At 39.2% G+C, this 23,004-nt stretch overlaps 1 protein-coding gene across 15 annotated transcripts in view; it reads right to left on the bottom strand.

The window, feature by feature from the left end:
* Positions 1–23,004, bottom strand: part of FOXP2 (forkhead box P2) — a 275,679-nt gene that overhangs the window by 42,181 nt on the left and 210,494 nt on the right. For 14 of the 15 annotated variants that reach the window (XM_066591788.1, XM_066591786.1, XM_066591795.1 and 11 more), the window contains 6 exons: positions 20,284–20,367; positions 7,020–7,221; positions 6,740–6,816; positions 6,505–6,606; positions 3,893–4,014; positions 745–814 (listed from right to left, as the gene is read on the bottom strand). In XM_066591788.1, coding sequence (XP_066447885.1) covers positions 745–814; positions 3,893–4,014; positions 6,505–6,606; positions 6,740–6,816; positions 7,020–7,221; positions 20,284–20,367 — 657 coding nt within the window. Of the gene's footprint in view, positions 1–744; positions 815–3,892; positions 4,015–6,504; positions 6,607–6,739; positions 6,817–7,019; positions 7,222–20,250; positions 20,368–23,004 lie in introns of those variants that run through there. The other variant, XM_066591800.1, reaches the window with a different exon arrangement.

Raw genomic sequence — 23,004 nt, 5'->3', positions numbered from 1 at the left:
GCCGGCGGCTCCCGCAGGGAAGATCCACCGTGGGATATCGCAACGCCCGTGGACAGGCAGCCTAAATCCACCCATTAACCTGCATGTTCATTTCAGCAAAACGTTGGGCTGAAAGGTGGCCTGACAAATCTGGTGTAGCTAATTTTGGTTGTGTTGGAGAAGTAGAAAGCTTAGGAGTAGAAAATAATGTTCATGACTAAGTGTGAGCAGGAAAACAATGTGTTAACACTGGCTCAACATTCTATTATGTTCTATTATGAAATGTAGATACTATGTGTTGTAACAACACAGCTGGTGTAAACTAACTAGTAGAGGAAATCATTACAAGTCTATCTTTCGTGCTATGTAGCTAGGAAAGTTTGGATCACTGTGCGTGCTGTTTCGCAGCTAGCAGACAATATCGATACTAGCAGCGTTTTTCTCATTGTAGAAATCTTTAATCTGTCTACATTACTTAGAATAATGTAAGTATAATCCATAAGCGTTGCACTGCCCCAGCTACATTGTTTAATTCAACAGAGTTACATGAGCAGTCATTTACTGTGTGGAAATCTGAGTGTTCCAGGACTTGCCACAGGGTGTCCTTCTTGCCACTTCACATCAAAAGCAATAAGTATTAGAGCCAGAGTGTATTTCTCTTTCTAAGCTACACAACTGTATCAGGTAAAACTATCGAAGAACACTGCAAAGACATAGTCAATAAAACAAATAGGAAAATAAATAATGTCAAAGTCATCATCTTACCTGTAAACTTGCATTAAGAGCTGCTCCGTAGCCAAGGCTGGTAGGTATGTTTTTTACTAATGTTGGACTACTGCAGAAAATAAAACACATTTATAGGTTATAGTACAGTAACTGTATCACTGAATTGTATTACATATATAGTAGTTGCCACACTAGAGACCTAACACCTATATACTGAAATCCTGCGAGTGTCCTTCCTAAACCTGTGTATGCCCTGTAAGAACTATGCACTTACAGATCTTTCAACTACCGTTATTAATCAGACTGTAAGCTCATGTGAGCAGGGTGTACACACCGATCATCTCTCTGTTTTGCCTGTGTAAATGCAAATATCTATCTTTTCTTGTATGTATCAGCAGTAAGCACTGTACTCTCAACACTACGGAGTGTGATATAATTATTATTATCATAGTAGCATTGATAGTAGATTTTATTAACACTGTGAAACTTAGCATTACTCTAGTCAATTTCAAAATGAGTATTTTAACTAAAACATCCGTCCTGAGTGTAAATAAAATATAAGGAAACTATATACTACAGTTATTTGATTACACCCTGCTATTTAATTCAGTAAATATTCATTTAGGGCCCTGTTACACTGAACGATTATGTTTGAGGCTCTCGCTGGATGGCGGGAATCTGAATATTGGTTCAGTGTAAATGCTTGCATGATCTGAAGAACGAACAATAATTTGTTTGTTGTTTGGATCGTGCAGGCATAAATATCAAACAATGATCGGCCTGTAAAAACAAGCCATCACTCATCTATGAATGCCAGCCTGTCTACTTTGAATGGAGGTGGGTGGGACAGCCCGCTCCGCCTCCGTTCATTGAGTGAGGATCACTCCCGTGTAAAAGCACAGGCATGATTATTGCTGGGATGGCTGTCGGGCGCTTCTGCGCCCCACAGTCATTCCGTGTGGAAGGAACTTTGCAGAAGACTCACACATGGTATACAAATCTACTGCAAACAAACTTGCATCAAAATTTGTAGATATTATGCAGATTTTAGTGTGGATTTGATTTGCTACAGAATTGGGGCAAAAATGCACCATATCAACGGCAAATCCGCAACTAAATACGCATGTAAGGCATGCAGATTTTGAGACGGATTTCTCTGTGGCATATTTGTATACCACATTTGAGTCCTCTCATAAGGCTATACTATAAACTGTCCGTCTGAGAACTATGTGCTCAAACTGCTATCTATATGGTTGGCTTGATCAAGTGCTTACAACTCTTATTTTGTTTTTATGGGAAAACAAAACCAAATGCTGTTGTCATGTCACAGCAAACTACACCAAAATATCCAAACTCTCATACTAGAAAGTATATCTGTTAGAGGGTAGATACTGGATCTGTTAAGGACACATGACTATATAAAAATGTACTTGTATATATGACATGCGTTTTAGCAGATCCATTACATACCTTTATGAGGTGCACATACCTTTAACATCTGTTCATAGTTACAAATTGTAAACTGCAGGGATGTAACAGCCTACCAAGGTATAACAATGTGCCTGCTGTATAAGGGTCATTTTACAAGGGACGACTGTCAAGTGCAGGACAGTTCTCCCAATGATGAATGCTCCTGTGCCTTCACACAACAGTGATAATTGCCCACTGAATGGGGGCAGAGTGCGCTGGAGATCTCTTCCAGCTGCCTGCCTCCATTCAGAGTGAACAGGCAGTTGTTCATAGATGAACAGCTGGCTGTTTACAAGGGCCAACTATCGACAGGTTTTTCTATGCCGGCATAAACAGAATGACGAACGATAAGTGAATGAAATATCATTCGTCGTTGGCCGTATTTCCACTAAACTATTATTCTCCAGTTTAACATGATCCAGCCATTAACTGAACAATAATTGCTTCGTGCAAAAGGGCCCTTAGTCATTTCATGTCATTCTTAAAACCCACGGCTAAGTTACAGATGGGAAAATATGGTACTTGATAAAGCTTCACCTGACACATGACTTATGAACTTTATACTGAACATCTACAATATTTACCAGTGCCAGCTTATGGCCTAATTGCACGTAACAATTTTTGCTTAAAATTAGTTAAAACGAACAAAAGTATCGCTGGCTTCTTGTTACGTATAGGTGAACCGCTGAGCGATAAGCCAGCAAGAATCCAGCGATCCGGTGAGAAACCTTTCATTCTAAAAACTCTGCATGAGCGCTGCCGACCTTAGTGGTGATGTCAGCTCTTGTGAAGTCATTTAAACGACTGTCAGCCAGTATAAAATGGCCATAACTGAACTCATCACATGACTTTACATGTTGATAAGAGCTCAAATGATGAAAGAGCTCATTGTCCTCTAAGCAATTGTGCATTCTGCATCTGCACTCATTTTCAAACACAGAACACAAATTTCATTATTTGATAGGGGTTAATCAGAACTAATCATTATTTTGTCTTAAATGTCTATTTCGGTGCCATAGGGATCAGCAATCCCTAGAAAAATGCTCTATTCGCTGTTCATGGAACACTTAGGAAAGTACAGATGTAGCATATGTAGATTGTTACAAAAATGCATATGTTCTTAAATCCAGCATTAAATATATGTGCAAATATATCAAATGAAATGTTATCCACGTATCAGAATATAATAGAAAACACATCATATAATGCAGGCATAGAAAAATATATGTTCTGATTCTGCTGTTCATCTCAATAAAGAAGTGTTTACTCTTCGCTTTGCAAATTTTAATAGCATTTAAAAAAAATGTATTCTAGCGACAATTATACATAGAGCGACAATACTCTATACTCTACAAGTCAAAAGGTCTATTCATTTAGGCTTTTTACTATTATTAACGCTGTCAGTAAATGTGCATGCATTACATTTAAAAAAAAAAAGTCTGAAAAGCCAAGATATGTTTGCAAGGTAAATGTTTATGTTCATTCATAAACAAAACGCAGTGAGATCTCTCTGCAAAAATACCTGCATTAGTGAGCTACCTTGAACAGGCACTATAGAAGGCAGTCTGTGTATTGGCATGAACTCATCAGGCCATTGCAAGTCTTTCATGTTCTTGCATAGTGCCTTCCGTATATTTGACCGATATGAACACCCAACTCCAGGACCGCACTACGGCATAGCCTTTAATGACACGTCACAATTTTAATGCGAACCTACCCAGTGATCTTTTGTGACCTCCTTTTCTGGTATTCTGCTTCGTCCACTGTCCATACTGCCCCTTTAACATTTTCCACTCGCACAAAACATTTGTGCAGGCTGAGATTGTGACGTACAGCATTCTAAATAAGATATACGATAGGAGGAAGTACATGAGTGAAATAGTCCACAGATAGTTGTTCATTGGGAAGACGTAAATTAAAAATAGACATTTCAGTTTTGTTATAACATGAACAGACCTAACAAAAAAAAAAAGACTTGCTTGAACTCTGTTATATGAACCTTTCAAGCTATTTTAATAATAGCTATGTCAGAACCTTCCTTTCAGTGAGCTGGTCTAAATTGCAATATCTGTACAAATTACAGTATCTTTGAAAATGCCAGAACAATTAGGTCAGCTCAGCTCTGTCCCTGATCAAGCACTCGGGGACAGATGAAATGTCCAAAGGAAGCAGTCCTGCTTGAGGTATTAACATGCTAAAAAGGCTACAGTGACAAGTGTTAATTTTGCACAAAGCTTTATGCAAATAAGCTCAAAGGCATTCTTTTCATCCCACAATAATGAAATGACAGAGTTTGTTTATTCAGTGTTATTAGATGCCATTTTCTAGTTACAGTTTAATGTTTTCTGACTACAGGTTCATCTGAATGATATGTGAGCCATACAGACCTAGGATACCAATAGATCCACACCTTCGCTGTATCTAATAATGTGTATAATAACTAGTGCTAAAAATGGCTTCATAGCTGTCGCTTAAATATGAGCTTTTTTTCTGCTTTTTATCTCTTATGGCTTTTGCTATTAAGTGTTTAAAGCACCGATTTTTGTGAATCATCTTAAAAACAGACAGCAAATTATTCATTGTGATCAAGTCAAGCGCATAAAGGCAGCAAACTTCAATGTTAACATTTGTGTATCTAGCTGAACAGCTGGTGATGGTGACACGTAAGTATATTAGCCTTATTTGTGGGCAGAAGTAGCGTTCTAAATAACTGTTCTATGATGAAGGAGTTAAATGCAATTGAGATATTGGTTGAGGAAGGCGACTGTTAATCTGACATATTTTTATTCTACAATGTACCATCAAGTCAATTCGGTAATGACCTAATTCTTATTTCCAGCATATAAAACAAAGTAATTTTGATAAAGATTTCTTTTTTATTTGCACAAAGACAAGCTTCTGGCTTGCTTTAAGAGGAGAATTCTTTAAAAAAAAAAAAAAAAAGAAAGAAAAAAAAAGCATAAGCAGATCTAGCATCTGACCTGAAATCCAAGGATTTGATTGATCTTAATGCCCATGGCTCGGAATATGATAATTTTAATATTAATGAGCAAATGAGCAGTTTTATTATGCATGCGATATAGTTAGAACTAATAAGCTGTTCAGAATGAGTTTTGCTGGATCCCCGAGCTGTGGAGATGAGACCGAGCTAAGATATTAAATCACCTTTCATTTCTTTTTAAATTTCTTTCAGTAAATCAAATGACAGAAAATTCTGTACAATCTCTAATGAGTAACAAAAGAAAATGCAAATCTTCAACATAAATATTACCTATTGAAAGAGTCGTTAAGTAGGTTCCATGACAGTTAGTGAGGTTATTTTGCACTAAACCCAAAGTGTATCCGTTAGCAGGGTGTAAATAAAACAATTGCATCATTTGGCCGACGCACACAACAGCTAATAAGTTCTAAACATTCTGTAAATGAAAAGCATTCTAAACCTTTCGCACCCATATATCTGTAATCGCCTGCCAGATTCATTTGCATTTTAAATCCAAATTAATTCACTTTAGCATATCTCACAGTTGAAAATTCTTAGTATGCTGATGAGTGCTTTGTCGCCTCTGTTCTCCTCAGCTACAAACATTCCCCCTTTTGTATGAAATGGCTTGTGGCTAATTGATGTTTCTGACTGCTTTTTGAAATGAAAATAAAACAGTTCACTTAGATGGTGCTGAGTACCCTTATCTTCCCAGACATTGCTCTCTAGCAGAAATAGATGCACACAAGTAACATTTTTTAGCACCCGGTAGGAAGCAGACAATGAGGTTGTTTGGACAGGGATATGGATGAACCCTTTTGTCTAAGTAAATAAACTGCATTTATGGTCTGACAGGATAATATTCACTTTACTTTCTTTTTAGTTCCGGCTGAGTAGCCCTGGTCCTCACTACAGTGGCACAATTGGTCGGTATGATGAGCTATGATGTGTACGAAAGGCACAGACCAAGACAAAACCTACAGCTTCCATTTGTTGCACAAGGCAAACAGACATTTTTCAAACTAATTAGCCAATAATATGCAAGAGAAAAAGTAATATAGTACGACTAACAAAGGTGTTGATGATTGAGTGCTCACACTGTAATTAGTGTGTCAGGCCCTCATTTCTCTGCCAAGCCTCTGCTATTAATTGCACCAAATTAGAAAACGATATCAGAGGCAAAATTATTCTTTCACTTGTCATTTTGAGAGAGAGAATTCATTCCATTCAAGAGGCAGGTTAAAAAGAGGGGACGCAGATACTAATCTGCTTATGTCATGGAAATAAATGGTCCTTGTGCTATCAGCAAGCAGTATGTGAGCCATCTAAAGCTGCTTGAAAGTAGTTACCTTCCAAGTTGCTGCATTACGCCTGAAGTAAGCAAACGTCCGTGTAAACCAGCTGTAAATTTCATTAAGTGTTAACTGCCTGTCACTTGATTCCATGATAGCCTGAAATGAGACAAGATGCATAGTGACATTAAAAAGACTTACTAACTAGACCAGATGTCAATTGTGTCACAGTCACGTCATGAGCTATTAATGTATGCTCATTTAATAAAAGGTTAAATTTCCTCAAACCTACCTGTCTTATGAGAGTTGCATATGTGAATGGAGGACGGACATCAGCGTTTTTATAAAACTCGTAATTTGGGGCAATTTCTATTAAGATAAAAGAAGGGCAAATGACTATACGGAGTCATGTACAACATACTATGTAACCAAGAAAGAATAGTAACTCTTTGCTCACATCAATGGAAAGTTTAACTTTAGAATTATTCTAATCTAAACACAAAAACAGTAAAGAATAAGCCGATATCAGTTCATATGCATATCCATATTCATTACAAACAAAGCAAGGCTACCTGAGGACATAGGAATGTTGTATTTGTCAGAATGTCGTCTTCGAATGGCCCCAACATTGGGTACACTGGCCGTTGTAATTACAGAGGGTCCCTGGGTAAGTGGAGTGACAGGTGCCGTCGGTGTGGTTGGGGTTTGAGGTAAGCTCTGAGGGGATGTGTCTAACATGTTTTTAGACATGGTGACACTAGACACCAGGTTTAGCTGAAAAACACAAATGAGAGAAGCACGTTAAAAATATCCGTTCGAGCAACTAACGGTAATAATTAGAAAATATAGCTAGACTTTATCTAATAAGAGGTCACCGGATGACTATTGTGTAACATGGAGTCGTTCTATCACTTCAAATGAAAGAGACACTATACTAATAATCATTTAAAGTGAAAATCCAGCAAAATTGCAAAAAAAAAATATCAAAACTAAAAGATTTTCAATAAGTTCATATTCTGACCCTGCCATAGTGTTTGTTCATAGCCCTAAATCTCAGATGAGAAGCTCCAACCAGCTGGAAAATCTTACACTGACCTTTAGTCTCCTTGCTAATTTGGTGGAATGGTAATGACATTACTACATATTCAAACAAAATTGTCTTAATTGCAAATTAGCCGGGGGAGGCTGAAATTTTTCAAATTAAATCTGATTGGAGATGGGGAGAGGGAAATGGTATTTCCTCACTAACAATCATTTGTGGCATGTGTTAACAAATATAATGAAATGTCAAGTTTGCCAATTCCTCTGGAAGGATCATTTTCAATTTGTGATTACAGTGTCACTTATTGCTGATATACCCTGGAAAGTGGGTGTCAGAATAGAGAAAAGGAAAATAGGTGTGAATAAATGCAATCTGGTCTAAAATGTGTCCTCAATTTATGCCGCGGAGAACCACCATACCTCATTTCAACAAAAAAAAAAATCGTCACCTCTACCACACCTCTCTGGCCATAAATAGCATCTAATTAGCAAAACTTAGTAGTAGTGAAACACTTTCAATGATTACAACTATAATTTCAATGGTATTCATCAGGCATAATGTGCCGGTAATTTGATTCATAGCCCTACTTAACCCTTCCCGCTCCTCCATAACATGAAGTGTTAAAATATCTAGCTTCATACTTGTAATAATTATTTGCCTGCACTTTGTATTAGCCTTTCACCTGAACATAAAATAAAATCATCTGCTACTGTATGGAATTTAGCAACACCTGCCCTTCTAAATCCCAAACATTCTTTCTGAGACAAACATATTTTTAATAGGGAGAAATGGTGTGTACAGCATTGATTGATCTTTCTTTGTGGATTTGTTTTACACATTTAGTCAGTGGAGAGATTTGTTAGGGAAACAAAAATTAACATATGCCAGCTAATTGTTCCTCTTTCTTGGGAAGCAGCCAGAAGAAGCACATTAGCAGTCTAATAATAACGACTGGCACCCTGAAGGCATCCCCAAGTGCATCTGTTCCCAATAAACCGCAAACTGTTATTCAGCTCCCACTCAAAGCCAGCAGAGTGAAATGGGAATTCTTTGTTACGTACATAAAAAGGCTGAGATGATATTACTAAATGCTATACTTCATGCGTTTAGAAAACCAATTGTATGTGCTTGTTCAGATCATGTGCACTGCAACATCTTTTCCAACTTCAAGAACAACAGGCTACAGGGCACATTCTACTCGTATACCTATGGCAAGGACATCAATGTGTACTAACATACAGCACTAACTAATAAAAATATACCGCTACCGGGTACACAAGAATAACATTGCAATCTGCAAGTCATAAAAGAATGGACTGTTATTTAAAATGATTTCACTGCATTGACTTTGAACTGCTGAAGGAGTCATAGATAGCCCCCACGGGGATACTAGTGTTTAGGTACATTTTTTTTTAACTATTTGTACAATTCATTTCTATACTATATAGAATAGGCCTTACTTGCTGTCAGTAAACTTACTTATAGGATGTACTTTATTGTATATTACTTGATTTTACAAAAAAGCTTTATTCTATTTTAGCGCAACGGTTACTACTCTTTGCCTGTCTTGTTCCACTCTTTTTTTTAGTAAAAGGTGTATAATCAGCAACCAACCACTTTTTGCAGGCATCACTGAACATTGATATCAATAAGTTATTGTATAAAATGCAGAAAGTATTTAAATACGAGATATTAATGTCTACTGACATGGGGCCTTGGGGTGGCCTACAGGATGAATAGGTCAAGGCCTTTGGGCCAAGCAGGAAAAAAAAGTAATTTGTGGTTCCAGTCAGTACCAATAATGCTTACATCCAGCGGTGATACTAAATCATGTATGGGAAGCTTTGGTCAATTACTGGGTTAAACATGAGAGGTCACTTCTAAAATTTCCATTTAGTTTCTACGTGACATTTAACCTGTAGTATTCAATTTTCTTTTTTTTATTCTCACATACCTAAAGGCCGATGTGTTTATATACACTGTTATTTTCCATTTTAACCCCTTAATACCACAGGGTGTACATTTATGTCCTGGGTGTGGGGAATTTATATGGAATAGGATTATGAGCTGTGATAGCACACAACAGTTACAATCAGCACTAATGCTGGTTGAGGCTGTTAACCCTCTAAATGCACCGATTGTTGTTTTGGAGTCCCAAATGGCCGCCCCCCTGATACAGTTGCATGGGGATGTTTGGTTGCTAGGGTTTTCTGAAGGCCCCCAGTGCTACCATGAATAAATGCCTATGGAAGTGTGCATGTCAAACTGTGGTATAATGTATTACTGTGGTATTGCAATATACTATATAAGCGATCAAAAAAAAGTAAAAATAAGTGAAAAGAAAGTTCTATTAATTATTGGGAAAAAAATTAGGGAAGTAAAAGTTTAAACCGTCTTCTTTTCCCATAATAATAATTAAAAAATGCATATTTGGTATCACCACATCCAAAAAAGTCAAATCTACCAAAGCAACACATTATTTATCCCTTACAGTGGTCGTCTGAAAAAAAAAATGCCAGAATTGCATATTTTTGGTCAGATTGTCTCCAAGAAAAAAAAATAATAAAAAACGTTCAAAAAGATACACAAAATCCAAAATGGTACCAATGAAAACTACAGGATGTGGTAGCAGAAAATAGTTTTTTTTTTCCCTAAGATTATGTTATTTTTTAAAAGTAGTACAGCAAAAGTAAAACTATATAAAATTGATGTCATCGTAATTGCACTGTCACACAGAATAAAGGTGTCATGTCATTTTTGCTGCAATGTGTACAACCGTAGAAACAAGACCTCCCCAAAGATGGAGGAATTGTGTTTTGATTTTTTTACATTTCACTATACTTTAAATTTTTAGTTTTGCAACAAATTATATGCAACTCGTTCTGCAAAAAACAAACCTTCATCTAAGTATGTAAACAGAAAAAGTAAAAACTGATGTTGTCTTGAAAGTAAGAAGGAAAAAACGAAAATTAAAAAAAGGGCCATGTCCTTAGAGGGTTAAAATCATCAGAAAAATATTAACACCCTTCCTGACTTAGCATTGGCTGTTCTATCTTTGAAATAAAACATTGATAGTAGTGAAGTACACAGAACACTCAAACTGTCCACAATCCTGTCTTCTTATCTAGGGGGTTATCCAGGACCTTAATATTAATTAGCTATCCTCTGCATAGGTCATTAATACTAGCTTGGTGGCGGGCATGCCTGCCGATCTGTTGTCTGGATAATGTGGATCAACTGTTTGTAAATCCAGCACAGCTCAGTACATCCTGTAGCAGCAGTGTCAGGTATTGCAGCATAATCCCATTTACTTGAAAGGGACTTAGCAGCAGAAAGGCCATGTGGCTGATGAACCTGAAATCACAGGCCAAAGAAGAGGCTATGGCACTCGCCTGAGCACTGCGGCCTCTTTAACCAGCTGATCGGTGGTGGTGCCAAGTATTGGACCCTCACCGATCTCAAAATGAACTCCAACACACAACAATATGTTATAAAAAATTTTTTGGGGGGTGGTGGAGTAGTCAAGTGTCAAAAATAAAACCGAGGAACAAATATACAAAACTGTACTGTCTATCGGGAAAGTCCGAGGTACCTGACATAACAATTTCAGGCCCTCCAAGTTACTTTTTGTTTGTGACCTTACACAAAGGTGTTGATTGAAATTAATATAATGCTACTATATTGTATGAATGTTAATTAAGCATTATGTGCCACATGTACTTCTACTTACTGCTTTTATGCACTAGAAGGAAAAAATATTTTGGTAACTGACGTAACTGGAAAAAGGACAATGCTCTTGGTACATTATTCGTAAACTGTGATTCCTGTGAAATGAAGTATCACACTTGAGATTAGATTATGCCACACATACATATCTTCTTTGAAAATGGATCTTTGTTTAAGTCAGTATTGTCTATATATACACTAAAACTATAGAAAATGATGGTAACTGACGTAACAGGAAATGGTAACTGACCTAACCATTCTGACAGGTCAAGAAATACCAGTGAAGTTGTACGATAAAACTAAACCACTACTTTGAAATGGATTGAAAATCAATGATATATGTGTAGTGTTACTTATTGCAGCTCTGAAAACTCCTCTTCTGTTAACGGGCAGAGGTGGCTGAATACGCTTCACAATATCAGGCCTTTTATACCAGATTTCATTCGTTGTAGATGGCCAGCATCAGTCACCACAACAGCTATGCAAAACACTGATCAAACAGCCTTTACCATTATTTATTTCCGCAACGATTCCTGGATATAAGGCTGCATTCACACGAACGTATATTGGCTTGGCGTGAAAACCAAGCCGATATACGTTCATGTGAATGCAGCCTAAGGCCTTAGTCAGACGGGCGATTTTTCGCGCGATTTGCGGATCGCATGACAGATGCGCATCCGCAAATCGCGTGACCGGTGTGCGCAAGTCGCCCGCAAATCGCCCGAAAATCTGCTCCTAGCCGCGTTTCATTAGAAACGAGCCGGAGCTGTCCAGCGCATTGCATTCAATGGAGACGGCAATACAGCCGTCTCCATTGAAAGCAATGCGCTGTGGGGAGCCCGGGATGAATTGTCGGTAAGGGCTTAAATATATAAGCCCTTACCTGCAATTCATCCTAAAATGTGTAAAAATAAAAAAAAATTGTATACTCACCTTCTGCCGGCAGCCGGAGCTCCGCGCGACCGTCATGCAGTGGGTGTGAAGGGGGTGTGAGTCAGACCTGCCTGAATTCATGAATGGATGTGAGTCAGACCTGCCCCTGATTGGCTCAGCGCTGAGAGGCAGCAGTCACTCACCCATTCATGAATTCATGAATGGGTGTGTGAGTGTTTTCAGCCTCTGATTGGTCAGGGCTGTGACCAATCAGAGGCAGATCATTCAGCAGGCGGGGATTTTAAAGCCCCGCCGGCTGAATAGTGCCAAGAAGCAGTTCAGGAGAACTGACAGCGGCCGCGGCTGGACTTCGGCTGCAGCGGAAAGGTGAGTATACAATTTTTTTTTTATTTTAACACATTTTAGGATGAATTGCCGGGAAGGGCTTATATATTTAACCCCTTCCCGACAATTCACCCCGCGCACGCCGGCAGCCCATTGAATTCAATGGGCAAACATCGTTCTTCTCTGCCACAGCTGTTATAGCTGTGGCAGAGAAGAATGATTTGTCTTCTATATGTTCTCAATGGGGTCGGCGCTGCTGCCACCGGCCCCATTGAGCGCATATAGAGAAGAGAACAGGAATCGCAGATAGGTGCGATCTGCGATTTTTTGTTCTATAATTTATCGGACGAGCGCATAAAAAGCGCTCATGTGTCCGATACCATTGCAAAGCAATGGTTTTAAAAAATCGCCGGACGCATGCGCATGCGCAAATCGCGGCTAAAAACGCCCATCTGACTAAGGCCTTACTCTAAATGTATTAGCCAATAATATACATGGCAGGTGAAGTATCTTCAGAGGTGTGATGGCTGGTACCTTGTTCTACCGATGACTCCTCTGAATCCAGATTAGTATAATTGCCATTTGAATGTAAATCAGCATCATCATAGAGTGAGACTTTGCAGAATTCTACAGATACGTCATTAACAAATGGACTGAAGGCACTGGTCTCCAGTGCTGTTTTACCACAAGCTCGAGCAAAGTGAAGCTTGCATGTGTTGGGCATTGCGAATGGCAGATTTTTCTCTCCATCTTTCTTCCAAAGACTGGCAGTCAAAGTAAGATATTTTCGGTAAATTTAAATTACACCTACTAATTTTATTATGATTACTTCCACAGTAATGACTACACAAAACAGCAGTGTCAGGCCATTGACAATAGTGTATTGTTTCACTGCAGGACCACGGATTCCGCATGCGGGAGCTTGCAGCTGAATCTAACCCTGTGCCAAGCCGGCTTCCGCACATACCTGCTACTTGTCTTCTTCTCCTGTACTCCGGATAGTCCATACGGCTCGCCGTTGGACATGCGTAAATCGTTTTCTTTGTTAAAATCCCTGCTTTTTGCGCGCAGTCAATTGCAGAAGGGCTGCGGCTTGGATGGCTTCCATTGACTTCAATGGAAGCTGTCCGTGTGGAATCCGTGCAAAAATCGAACATGCTGAACATTGCAATTGATTTACGCTCATGCGCAGGAAGAAGCGCTTTTCCTTAGAATGTTACGATTGGTATTTGCTGCAGATCCGCCATGCAGACGCCCCCAACAGATTCCGCAATGCAAATCTGTTCATGTGCAGCAGAAGGTTGTATTTACATGGGCAAGTGCAATATTGAGGGCAAATGCAATATTGATCTATGAAACATGGACCGATATTGCACTTGCAAAACTAAGATTTTTATGCAAGTATCACTGCACTTGCGGTTTTCACAAGCGTAAAAAAGTGTGTGAATATCGCCCATCTTTCCCTAAGTACATGCAAATGTGAAGCTTCTTTTTTTCTGCTCCTTTGGGGAAAAATAGGCGATTCTTAAACCAAATCACCCAAAAATAGGACATGCTGCAATTTTTCTCTCATATTGCTGCAAGAGAATAATAACACATATAAATAGACCCATTTAAAATAACTAGATTGACCCGATGCTCGCTACGCAAACATAAAATGTTTGGTAAAATGGTTGTAAATGTTTTAAGAACCGTCGAGCCAGGGATTGGGCTTGAACTGTTCACCACCCACGGCTTGGTCTTCCACATTTTGGGGACATGGCAAGAGTTAAACTGGTAAGCACTTGATATGAACAACACTTAGCAATGCCTGACTCTCCCTAGCGGCGCTGTTGGCGGAAGCACAGCAGCACCGCAAGACTAAGGCCTCATGTCCACGGGCATGAACGGTTTCCAAGTGTGGAATCCCACAGCGGATTCCGCCCATGCCTGCAGACATGAGGCCTAAAAGGCATTTAGTCACCTGTACATTTTTTGGTCAATTTTTTTCAAAGGAAAGATAAAATATGCAATTCTCACAGTTTTTTTTTGTTAATGGCATACACCACGTGGCATAAAGAATAGGTTTAAATAATTCTGTGGGTCTGTTTGATTACGTTGGTATCAAATTTATATAGTCTTCCAATTTTTTGCAACCTTTTCTTACTTAAAAAAAAAAAATATATATATATATATAATTTTTTTTCCCTATCACTGCAATCATGGACCCTTACCATTTTTCATTTTGTGTCAATGGTGTTTTTATTTTGCAGAACAAGATATACCTTTTAAGACCTTAGTCAGACGTTTTTTCGCGCGATTTGCGCATGCGCATGTGATTCGCGCATATATAGAACCAATGGTTCGCTATGGTATCAGTCACATGTCCGCTTTTTATGCGGATATGCGATAAATTATAGGACACGACGATTCGCAGATCGCGCCTATCTGCGTTCGGCGTTTTATGTGCGCACCAAAATCATTTACTGCAGCTAGCTGCGTTTTTCCGCTGGCGAGCACACCGCACTGTACTACCGTCATCTGGCGAGTGCATAGTCTTGTAGGATGTGAGAACTTGAATGAAATGGCAAAGGCTGAGGCCTTAGTCAGACGGGCGTTTTTACGCGCGATTTGCGCATGCGATTCGCGCATATATAGAACCAATGGTTCGCTATGGTATCGGTCACATGTCCGCTTTTTATGCGGATATGCGATAAATTATAGGACACGACGATTCGCAGATCGCGCCTATCTGCGTTCGGCGTTTTATGTGCGCACCAAAATCATTTTTTTCGCCGTCCAGTCTAAGTTTCATGCGCATTTTGATGCGCACGGCGATTTTTCTCCGGTCAGACGGGCGTTTTGCTGCGACGATTAACGCGGCTAGGTGCTGATTTTTCCCGCGATTTTTCGCCCCCGGTCACGCGATTTGCGCATGCGCATCCGTCATGCAATCCGCAAATCGCCCGAAAAAAAAGCCCATCTGACTAAGGCCTGACAAGGTGGTCGTAATATGGAGGCTAAGTTTCATGCGCATTTTGATGCGCACGGCGATTTTACTCCGGTCAGACGGGCGTTTTGTTGTGACGATAAACGCGGCTAGGTGCTGATTTTTCCCGCGATTTTTCGCCCCCGGTCACGCGATTTGCGCATGCGCATCCGTCATGCAATCCGCAAGTCGCGTGAAAAAAAAGCCCATCTGACTAAGGCCTAATGGTGCAATTTTTTGATTCACTTTCTATTAATTTTTTTGTAAGGCGAATGGGCAAATGTAGCTATTTTCTTCATGTTTTTTGTATTTTTTTTCACAGCTTGCACTATGCGGGTTAAATAATGTACTAACATTTTCACAAGGGTCATTATAAATGCAGAGGTCTTAAATTTCTGGTGGTTTTTTTTGTGTGTTGCTTTATGCATGTTATGGCCTTGGTCACACAAGCGTTTTTTCCGTTCACCAATAGGCACGCAAAAAGATCCCCCCTTGCATGTGGGAAAAAATGGTGTGACCGCGTCAATTCCAGCTATTTGAAGTAGCACGTTCACATGATTGGAGGTGCATGGTGCATGTTTTCCAGCTCCCATAGGAGTCTATGGAAAGCACGCTCCAAAGATAGGACAGGTCCTATCTTTGCACGCACCACAGACCTTTAGATGCAAGTTGCACTAGCATATCCTATTTTTGGCAAGTGCGAGTATTTTGCACCTCCAAAAATGTACATGTGAACACTTTTATCGGAATTGGTTCTAATAAACGTGATCTATTTACACGCCTATTCATGCACGGAAAAAACACTCATCTGACCGAGACCTAAAAGGGGGAAAAGGAGGGGTTTTAACATTTTAATCTTGTTGTATTTCTTAATTTTTTATTTCACTTTTTTACTTTTGTCCCACTAGAGAACTTGAATTTCACCATTTTTCAATGTTCTAATACTAATAATATTTCATTATAGCTTCATTATAAAGCCTATGAAGCTCAGCCAGAGGCTAGCGTACCTGGCCGACATGGAAGACATCTTCAAGCCTCTAGGTGCCTGAGCAACCTATCAGGACCCTGCAATCACATTGCGGGGGCCTGATGAGTAATAGAGCCCCATCCGTTTTTTAGCCCTTTACATGCCATGGTCGCATTGACCAGAGGTTTATTCACTCTGGCACCTGCTCCCCCTGGCATGGTAGAGCTGTGCCAGGCTTCTCATGCAGTTCCATAAAAAGATGTATGCATCAAAAAAATGCCCCTTAACAACCACCATCAAAAGGTGTATGGGCAGTCGTTAAGGGGTTAAATTAATGAGACAAATTCTTTAGCATTTTTGTCCTGTTTTACATGAAACCGCCCTATGGTTTCCTTATTGAAAAAAGGAAAGGGCGACATTTGACTTTTTTATCGCATCCTATTTTTGCTAAAACAATCTGATCATAACGGAGCTGTTTATGGATCCTATCAATATCAATGGGATACAGGTGTATAGTGCATCAGTTGGAATAACTATCATTATTAGCTGTTTTAATGGATTGTTGCTCCTTCTGCAAATGAATCACTGCGGAAATTCCACAGCATTTACAGTAAAGCCATGTGGAGGGATTTTTAAAAAATTGCTTCCCATAGTACGGAGATTTACCACAAGGAATTCACAGTGTTTTTGAAAAATGCTGCAGATTCTGATATTGCACCATCTCTACGTATGCTGCCAATTTATGCTGCAAAAGTTAACCCTTAAAATGCAAGGGTTAAATTCCACAGCTGATCCACAACTTCATCCATCTAGGTGTTTATTCGGCCCTAGTGGATTTCCAGGAGAATATCTGCATATATTATGTTACAGAGTGCCAGGAGTGATTTCAAGTGTCAGTGTACCCTTAGGCTAGTGTCACACTGGCGTACATGCATTTACGCGCACATTTGCTCTGCGTATTTGCACAACGGGGATTGCGTATATGTGCGTGCAAGTGCGTGTTTTACTGTACTTTTTGCACGAGTAAATTGGGCGCATTTGCATGTGCAAAAAATCACGTGACCATGCTCCCATTCATTGATTAAGTCAATCAGTTCAATATGTGCTATTTTTGTGTGAAACTGTGCAAGAAAATAGAAAATGCTGCATATTTTTTTGCACTAACAAGATGCACACAACATATTTTTTTGCACTAACAAGATGCACACAACATACACTTACGGGAACGAAACTATTGAAATCATTGGGTTCTACTCACGGTCAGCAAAACGCTGCACAAATACGTTTATGTGACACAGGCCTTGTACTGGATTTGATATTATTCAGGGATTTTCTAATAATCACTTTTTTTAAAACTGAAAAAAGGAATACGTACCCACCCCTAAATACAGCTTTTTTATCGTCCGTCTAAATATCCATTTTATAATCTAGTGCGTATTAATAAAAATATATATTGTATACTACATTTCTCATCATAACTCGTGTTTTATGCTAATTTTTAAGAAAAAAAAATCTTAAATAATGATCGTTAGATAAGGACTTACCATATCCTCGATAAAAATAGGCTATTTTACCCTAAGCATGATGTGAAGCACAGCTAAATGTCTGCATTGTACTACAGATTACTGAGCAGCACTTTAAGAGACTGTCTTAATTTCCTAGTCTACAATTCTCCAAGAACTGTCAACTTTTCTTCCTTGATTACCCACCCCTGTACTATCAGCCAAAAATAAAGTCTGCTGAGCGAGGACATTGCATAATTTGCTCCTTATTTTTAAAACACGTTTCATGGACTCCCTTAAGCTGCAGACTGAATGAGAGCATAGCGATATATATTATTTACATTACTTTACAAGCCCTGTATCCATTTATATGGGAGTATCAGACAAGAATGTGGACTCCTGCTTTCCACTATTCACATTACAATAAAAAGATTAAAGGCAGAAATATGTCAGACAAATATGTTCAAAATAAGCTGCGGGAATTTAAATTTCTATATGTATGCAAATGAATATGTTTACAATGTTCCGCTAAGTTATTTTAGCAGCCGGCCATAACAAGCATAACATGTTTGTAGGCATGCAATCATGAACTGATAAAGGAGAATGTATTATTAAGTAAGGGAAAGCATGTAAAAACTAAGATGAACACTTAACCACCTTAGCTCATCTGAATATATTCAAGGTTGGGTGAAACTCATTATTCAGGACTTGCAGCCTTGATAACTTTGATTTTCATCCATCCATAGCATGGCCAAAAGGTACCGTTTAATGAAGTACCATTCAGAGAGTAAATGGGGTCATATAATAGTGCGGTTGCACCTTGTGTTCATGTACTGATAGCTGTTAAGGGTGCAGTGATGAACCAACAGAGCTCATTTCTCCCTGGTAATAAATTCATCCTATTAATATTTATCAAATGTGTGGGCTGTCTCAACTGAGACAGTACACACGAGATCATAAATCTGGACTATCATATCAATTTTAAGGCCTTTTTGTGCTGCGTAAAATATTTAGATTTTTTTGTATTGCTCTTTTCCAACTCCCTGTATTTCGGCGCACTCCTTAAGAATAGGTCTCTTCCGTGGGATCTTTAAACTGAGGTCTCATTTTAAATCGTTCATCTAAGATTCTGTATTAATTGCTCACCATCAAACACAATTAGCAATTCTTTCATGTGTGGTTTATGTAATGTAATACTTCAATTACATTATTCATTCAGGTTCTGTTTTGGATTATAGGCTGAAAATTCTTTATTAGTGTAGATGTAACCATGCTGCTGGAGTTTTAAAAAATTCACTGATTGAATAATTAATTGGAAAAGAACAAGCTGCAGATTCCTGATGGATTTATGAGACAATTATTCCATCTTGTGATTATCTACATTGTGCTATAGGAAGCTATGAGAAAAACTCATTTTATTCAAATGAAACATCAAGCTTCAGGAGAGAATAGCAACACCACCCTGAAGTTGAACGGTAAAGGGGAGCAAGGGGTTAATAGTCCAACTTTGAAAAATAAGACAGGAACAGCTACTGTGTTTTGTGAAATAGAACCAAATCACCGATGCATCCCTTACAACTGATTCTCTTTATACTGTGATAATCTACCATAATTATACAAGTCGTTAGCAAATTGGGATATCACTGTATTTTGGAATAAATATAGGTCTATGACCTGTAGAAAACTTATTTTCAATACACTACTGCACTATGTACATGTGTACAGCCATGTTGTACTGTACATTACTGGACATTTATTACCTATACCCAGGAATGGTCACTGTTAGGACCCCCATCAATAGAACAGGGGTTCTGAATCCCTTATTCTTGCTCACTCCACCATTTCAGTGAGGTGGAGTTTGAACAGAACGGTGGTCGTCTATGACTGCTATCCATCTGTCCAATATCTATCGGCATTATTGTTATAACAGGGTATTTAGCGCGCAGTAACCATAAAAAGGGCTGCATTTAGAATTAAATGGAGCAATTTAATTGAAGATAAAGGGAAATTTGCAAGATATTTTGAAACCAATTACAATTTCTAAATACATTTTGAATTGCTGTTTTCCAGCATTTTCGCCTACTTTGCTCAAAGAGCAGCACATATTGTGTTGGAATGAGTGAAACGATCAGACTTGGATATCTTTCCTTGCTCCGCTCTGAAAGTAATGATTTGTGCACTTACAGGTGCAGTTTGTTTAGTATCACCTACAGTTTAGATTGGATAGATTGTGTTAAAGATAGCATTACTTTTACAGAAACATACAATTTGACAAGATATTGCATTTTACATCCATTTTATTGCAATATTTTTCATCACACTCATTGTTTTCAAACTGTCACAAAATTGTTCATTTTCTTAGTCGGTTACATGTAGAGACCTATTTACTGTTTATAAAGCAATATGCACTTACAGGTTTTGGAGATGGCTTGGGCTCTGAGGGTCGCATGTGCAAGTGGGTCATCATTGCTTGAAGACGTTCACGCTCTTTAGAAAGCTGATAAGGAGTAAAATCAGAAGCATTTCAAAAAGGACTGCTATAGCTATTTTATACTAGTGATACATCTTATCATCAAGCATGTCTCCATGTAATGAATTCAGCACATAAAATGCAGAGTTGCATACTGTAAGAACGAAGACATGCAGTGTTCTAATAACCACCTATAATAGGCAAATATGATCTGTCTTAAGCGAATGCTTTAAATAGCAGATGTAATGTATACAATTGCATTCTATGTGATGTGAAGCTTGGAATACATTAGATTGATGAAGATTAATATTTCATTGTTTGCATGGACCATAATTATTTTTTTTTACATGTTCTTTAGCATCCATCTGTTATCCCCTGGACTTGAGTCAGTAGCAGAATAATGCAAAGGAGTCTGGTTTTCTATTCAGACCATATTTCCATCTTATCCTTCCCTACAAGGATCCAGTTAATGCTCTTTGTATTAGGTTTTCATCAGTCTAATTCTAAAGAATAATAGAGATCCAAAAGTGCTAAACTTTGTCATTGAGACAGCACCTACATTGGTGCCTTAGTTCCATTATGTCCCTAACTCCACTTTTGGCCGATTTTCTCCTTAATAGACATCTGTATTCTAACTCCTACCATTTAAAAGGAGACAGTATAGCATAAGCTCGGATCATATGGCTATAAGTAATACCAATCTTTCCATTTTTCTTTAAGTCCCCAGGATACCGTATCGTCAGAGCCATATTGTTCTAACTCCTCTGACCAATAGCCGGCTTATACTTTGTCACCTGACATGTAATGGCGCTGGTGAGGGTGGACTTCCATGTGGTGTAAAACTGCATCAAACTGATGTTAAACAGGTTTACCCACTACTTAAAATTACTTCACAAGAACTTTGTTCTTTCTGGTTGCTGCTGACCCGAACCTGTGCCTGCTGTAGCTAATCAGTAGCCACAGCAGTGACCTATTGTCAGTGACTAGTTGCAGCAATCACAGGTCCTAGTCAGCAGCAACCAGAATGAACAGAGTGGTTGTGAGGTCATTATAGACAGTGGGAAAACTCCTTTAAATACAAATAGTTTGCCAGAATCAGAACTGGATGTCATTCCCACATGCAGTGATGGATCTTTGTATGCGCCAAGTAAACGGAAATACATTGCTGTTCAGCTGATGTATCAGGACTTTTACAATTATGAAACTGTAATCTAATTTGCATCTTGCCATAAACTTCCATATACACAGACCAAATAGATAGTCCAGGGGCGTAACTAAAGGCTCAGGGGCCCTGATGCAAAAGGTGAGCTGGGTCCCCCCCTCTATCTGTATCTGTACCCATACCCATACCTAAACCATGCTGCACAGAGGCATAACTTGAAGCTTCTGGGCCCCAATGCAAAACCTGTAATGGGGCCCCCAACTATAATGCTTTATTCATAGTACTGGACCTATATGGAGAAGAGAGGCCTTATGTGCCCCCTAAGGCTCCTGGGCCCGGGTGCAACCGTATCCCCTGCACCCTCTATATTTACGCCCCTGAGATAGTCTATACAAAAAATTGCCCTCTTTGTCATGTACAGGAGTTCCCTAGAAGAAGGTTCAGAGTTCCAGCAGGTCAGCTTTGTGAATCTAATAAAACTAGACGTGAAGTGATAGAAAATTGTCTTCCAGTTGCAAAGTTGAACACTAACAAACCCACAGTCGATAAGCTAAGAGTGATGGACATTAACACATTGTAGAAACACTTTTCAACAGAATACAGGGCATGTTGGGAAGCTCCTCGGTAGTGAACACTGATTACAGTTAGGCTAGGGTCACACAGGGCAGATTTGCCGCGGTTTTCCCGCAGCAGATCCGCCCGCGGCAAAACCGCCCACGGCCGCTAATCCCGGGATTAGCCAGCCATGTGGATGAGATGTCTCAGAAATCTCGTCCACACGGGACGGCTAATCCGCTGCGGTACATCCGGTTGAAACCGCGGCTGCGGCCGCCGCAGCCGCGGTTTCAAAAGAAGCAGCATGTCCATTCTTTTTTTCATTCCGCTGCGGCCGCGCTCTCCTCTATGGGAGCGCCGGCCGCAGCGAAAGAGCGAGCGGCCGGGCCGCTTCAAAGCCGCCGGGCCGCTTCAAAGCCGCCGCGGCTTAAACTGCGGCGGTTCTCCCGGCGGAAATCTCGCGGTTTTTGCTGCGGCCAAACCGCAAGATTTCCGACGAAAATCCGCCCCGTGTGAACCCAGCCTTAGTGTTACTTTTCAGTTAACATTACTTGTAATATTTGAGAAATCATGTATAACAATGTATAAACAGTGTCTTTTTATGCAAAAGTTATTGTATTCAGATTCAGATCTGTTTCAGAACTGAAGATAATGTCCTTATTGAAGTTATATCAAATAGTAAGGTAAGACCAAAAGTTAGAACATGTTTTGTTCTGTAACAATTCATGTGGTTAGAACAGTGCTTGAACTCCAAGGGAACTACTATGTTATCATTGGAAATAACTCTCAACAATGTAAGCCTAATGTATTTTAAAATGGTATTAGAAAACATCTTTGTCAAAGAAGAGGTGTATGTGTTAACTTTCCAGATTAAGCAGATACATTCGACTGTACAAGCATTCAAACATTCAAGGTGCCACCATGAAAATTTAGCAAATTGGGAGTTA

Source organism: Eleutherodactylus coqui, chromosome 2, assembly GCF_035609145.1.
Source record: "Eleutherodactylus coqui strain aEleCoq1 chromosome 2, aEleCoq1.hap1, whole genome shotgun sequence".
In the NCBI taxonomy this organism is placed as follows: domain Eukaryota; kingdom Metazoa; phylum Chordata; class Amphibia; order Anura; family Eleutherodactylidae; genus Eleutherodactylus; species Eleutherodactylus coqui.
The sequence above is the reverse complement of the archived record's forward strand: the minus strand, read 5'-3'. Positions and strand labels throughout refer to the sequence as shown.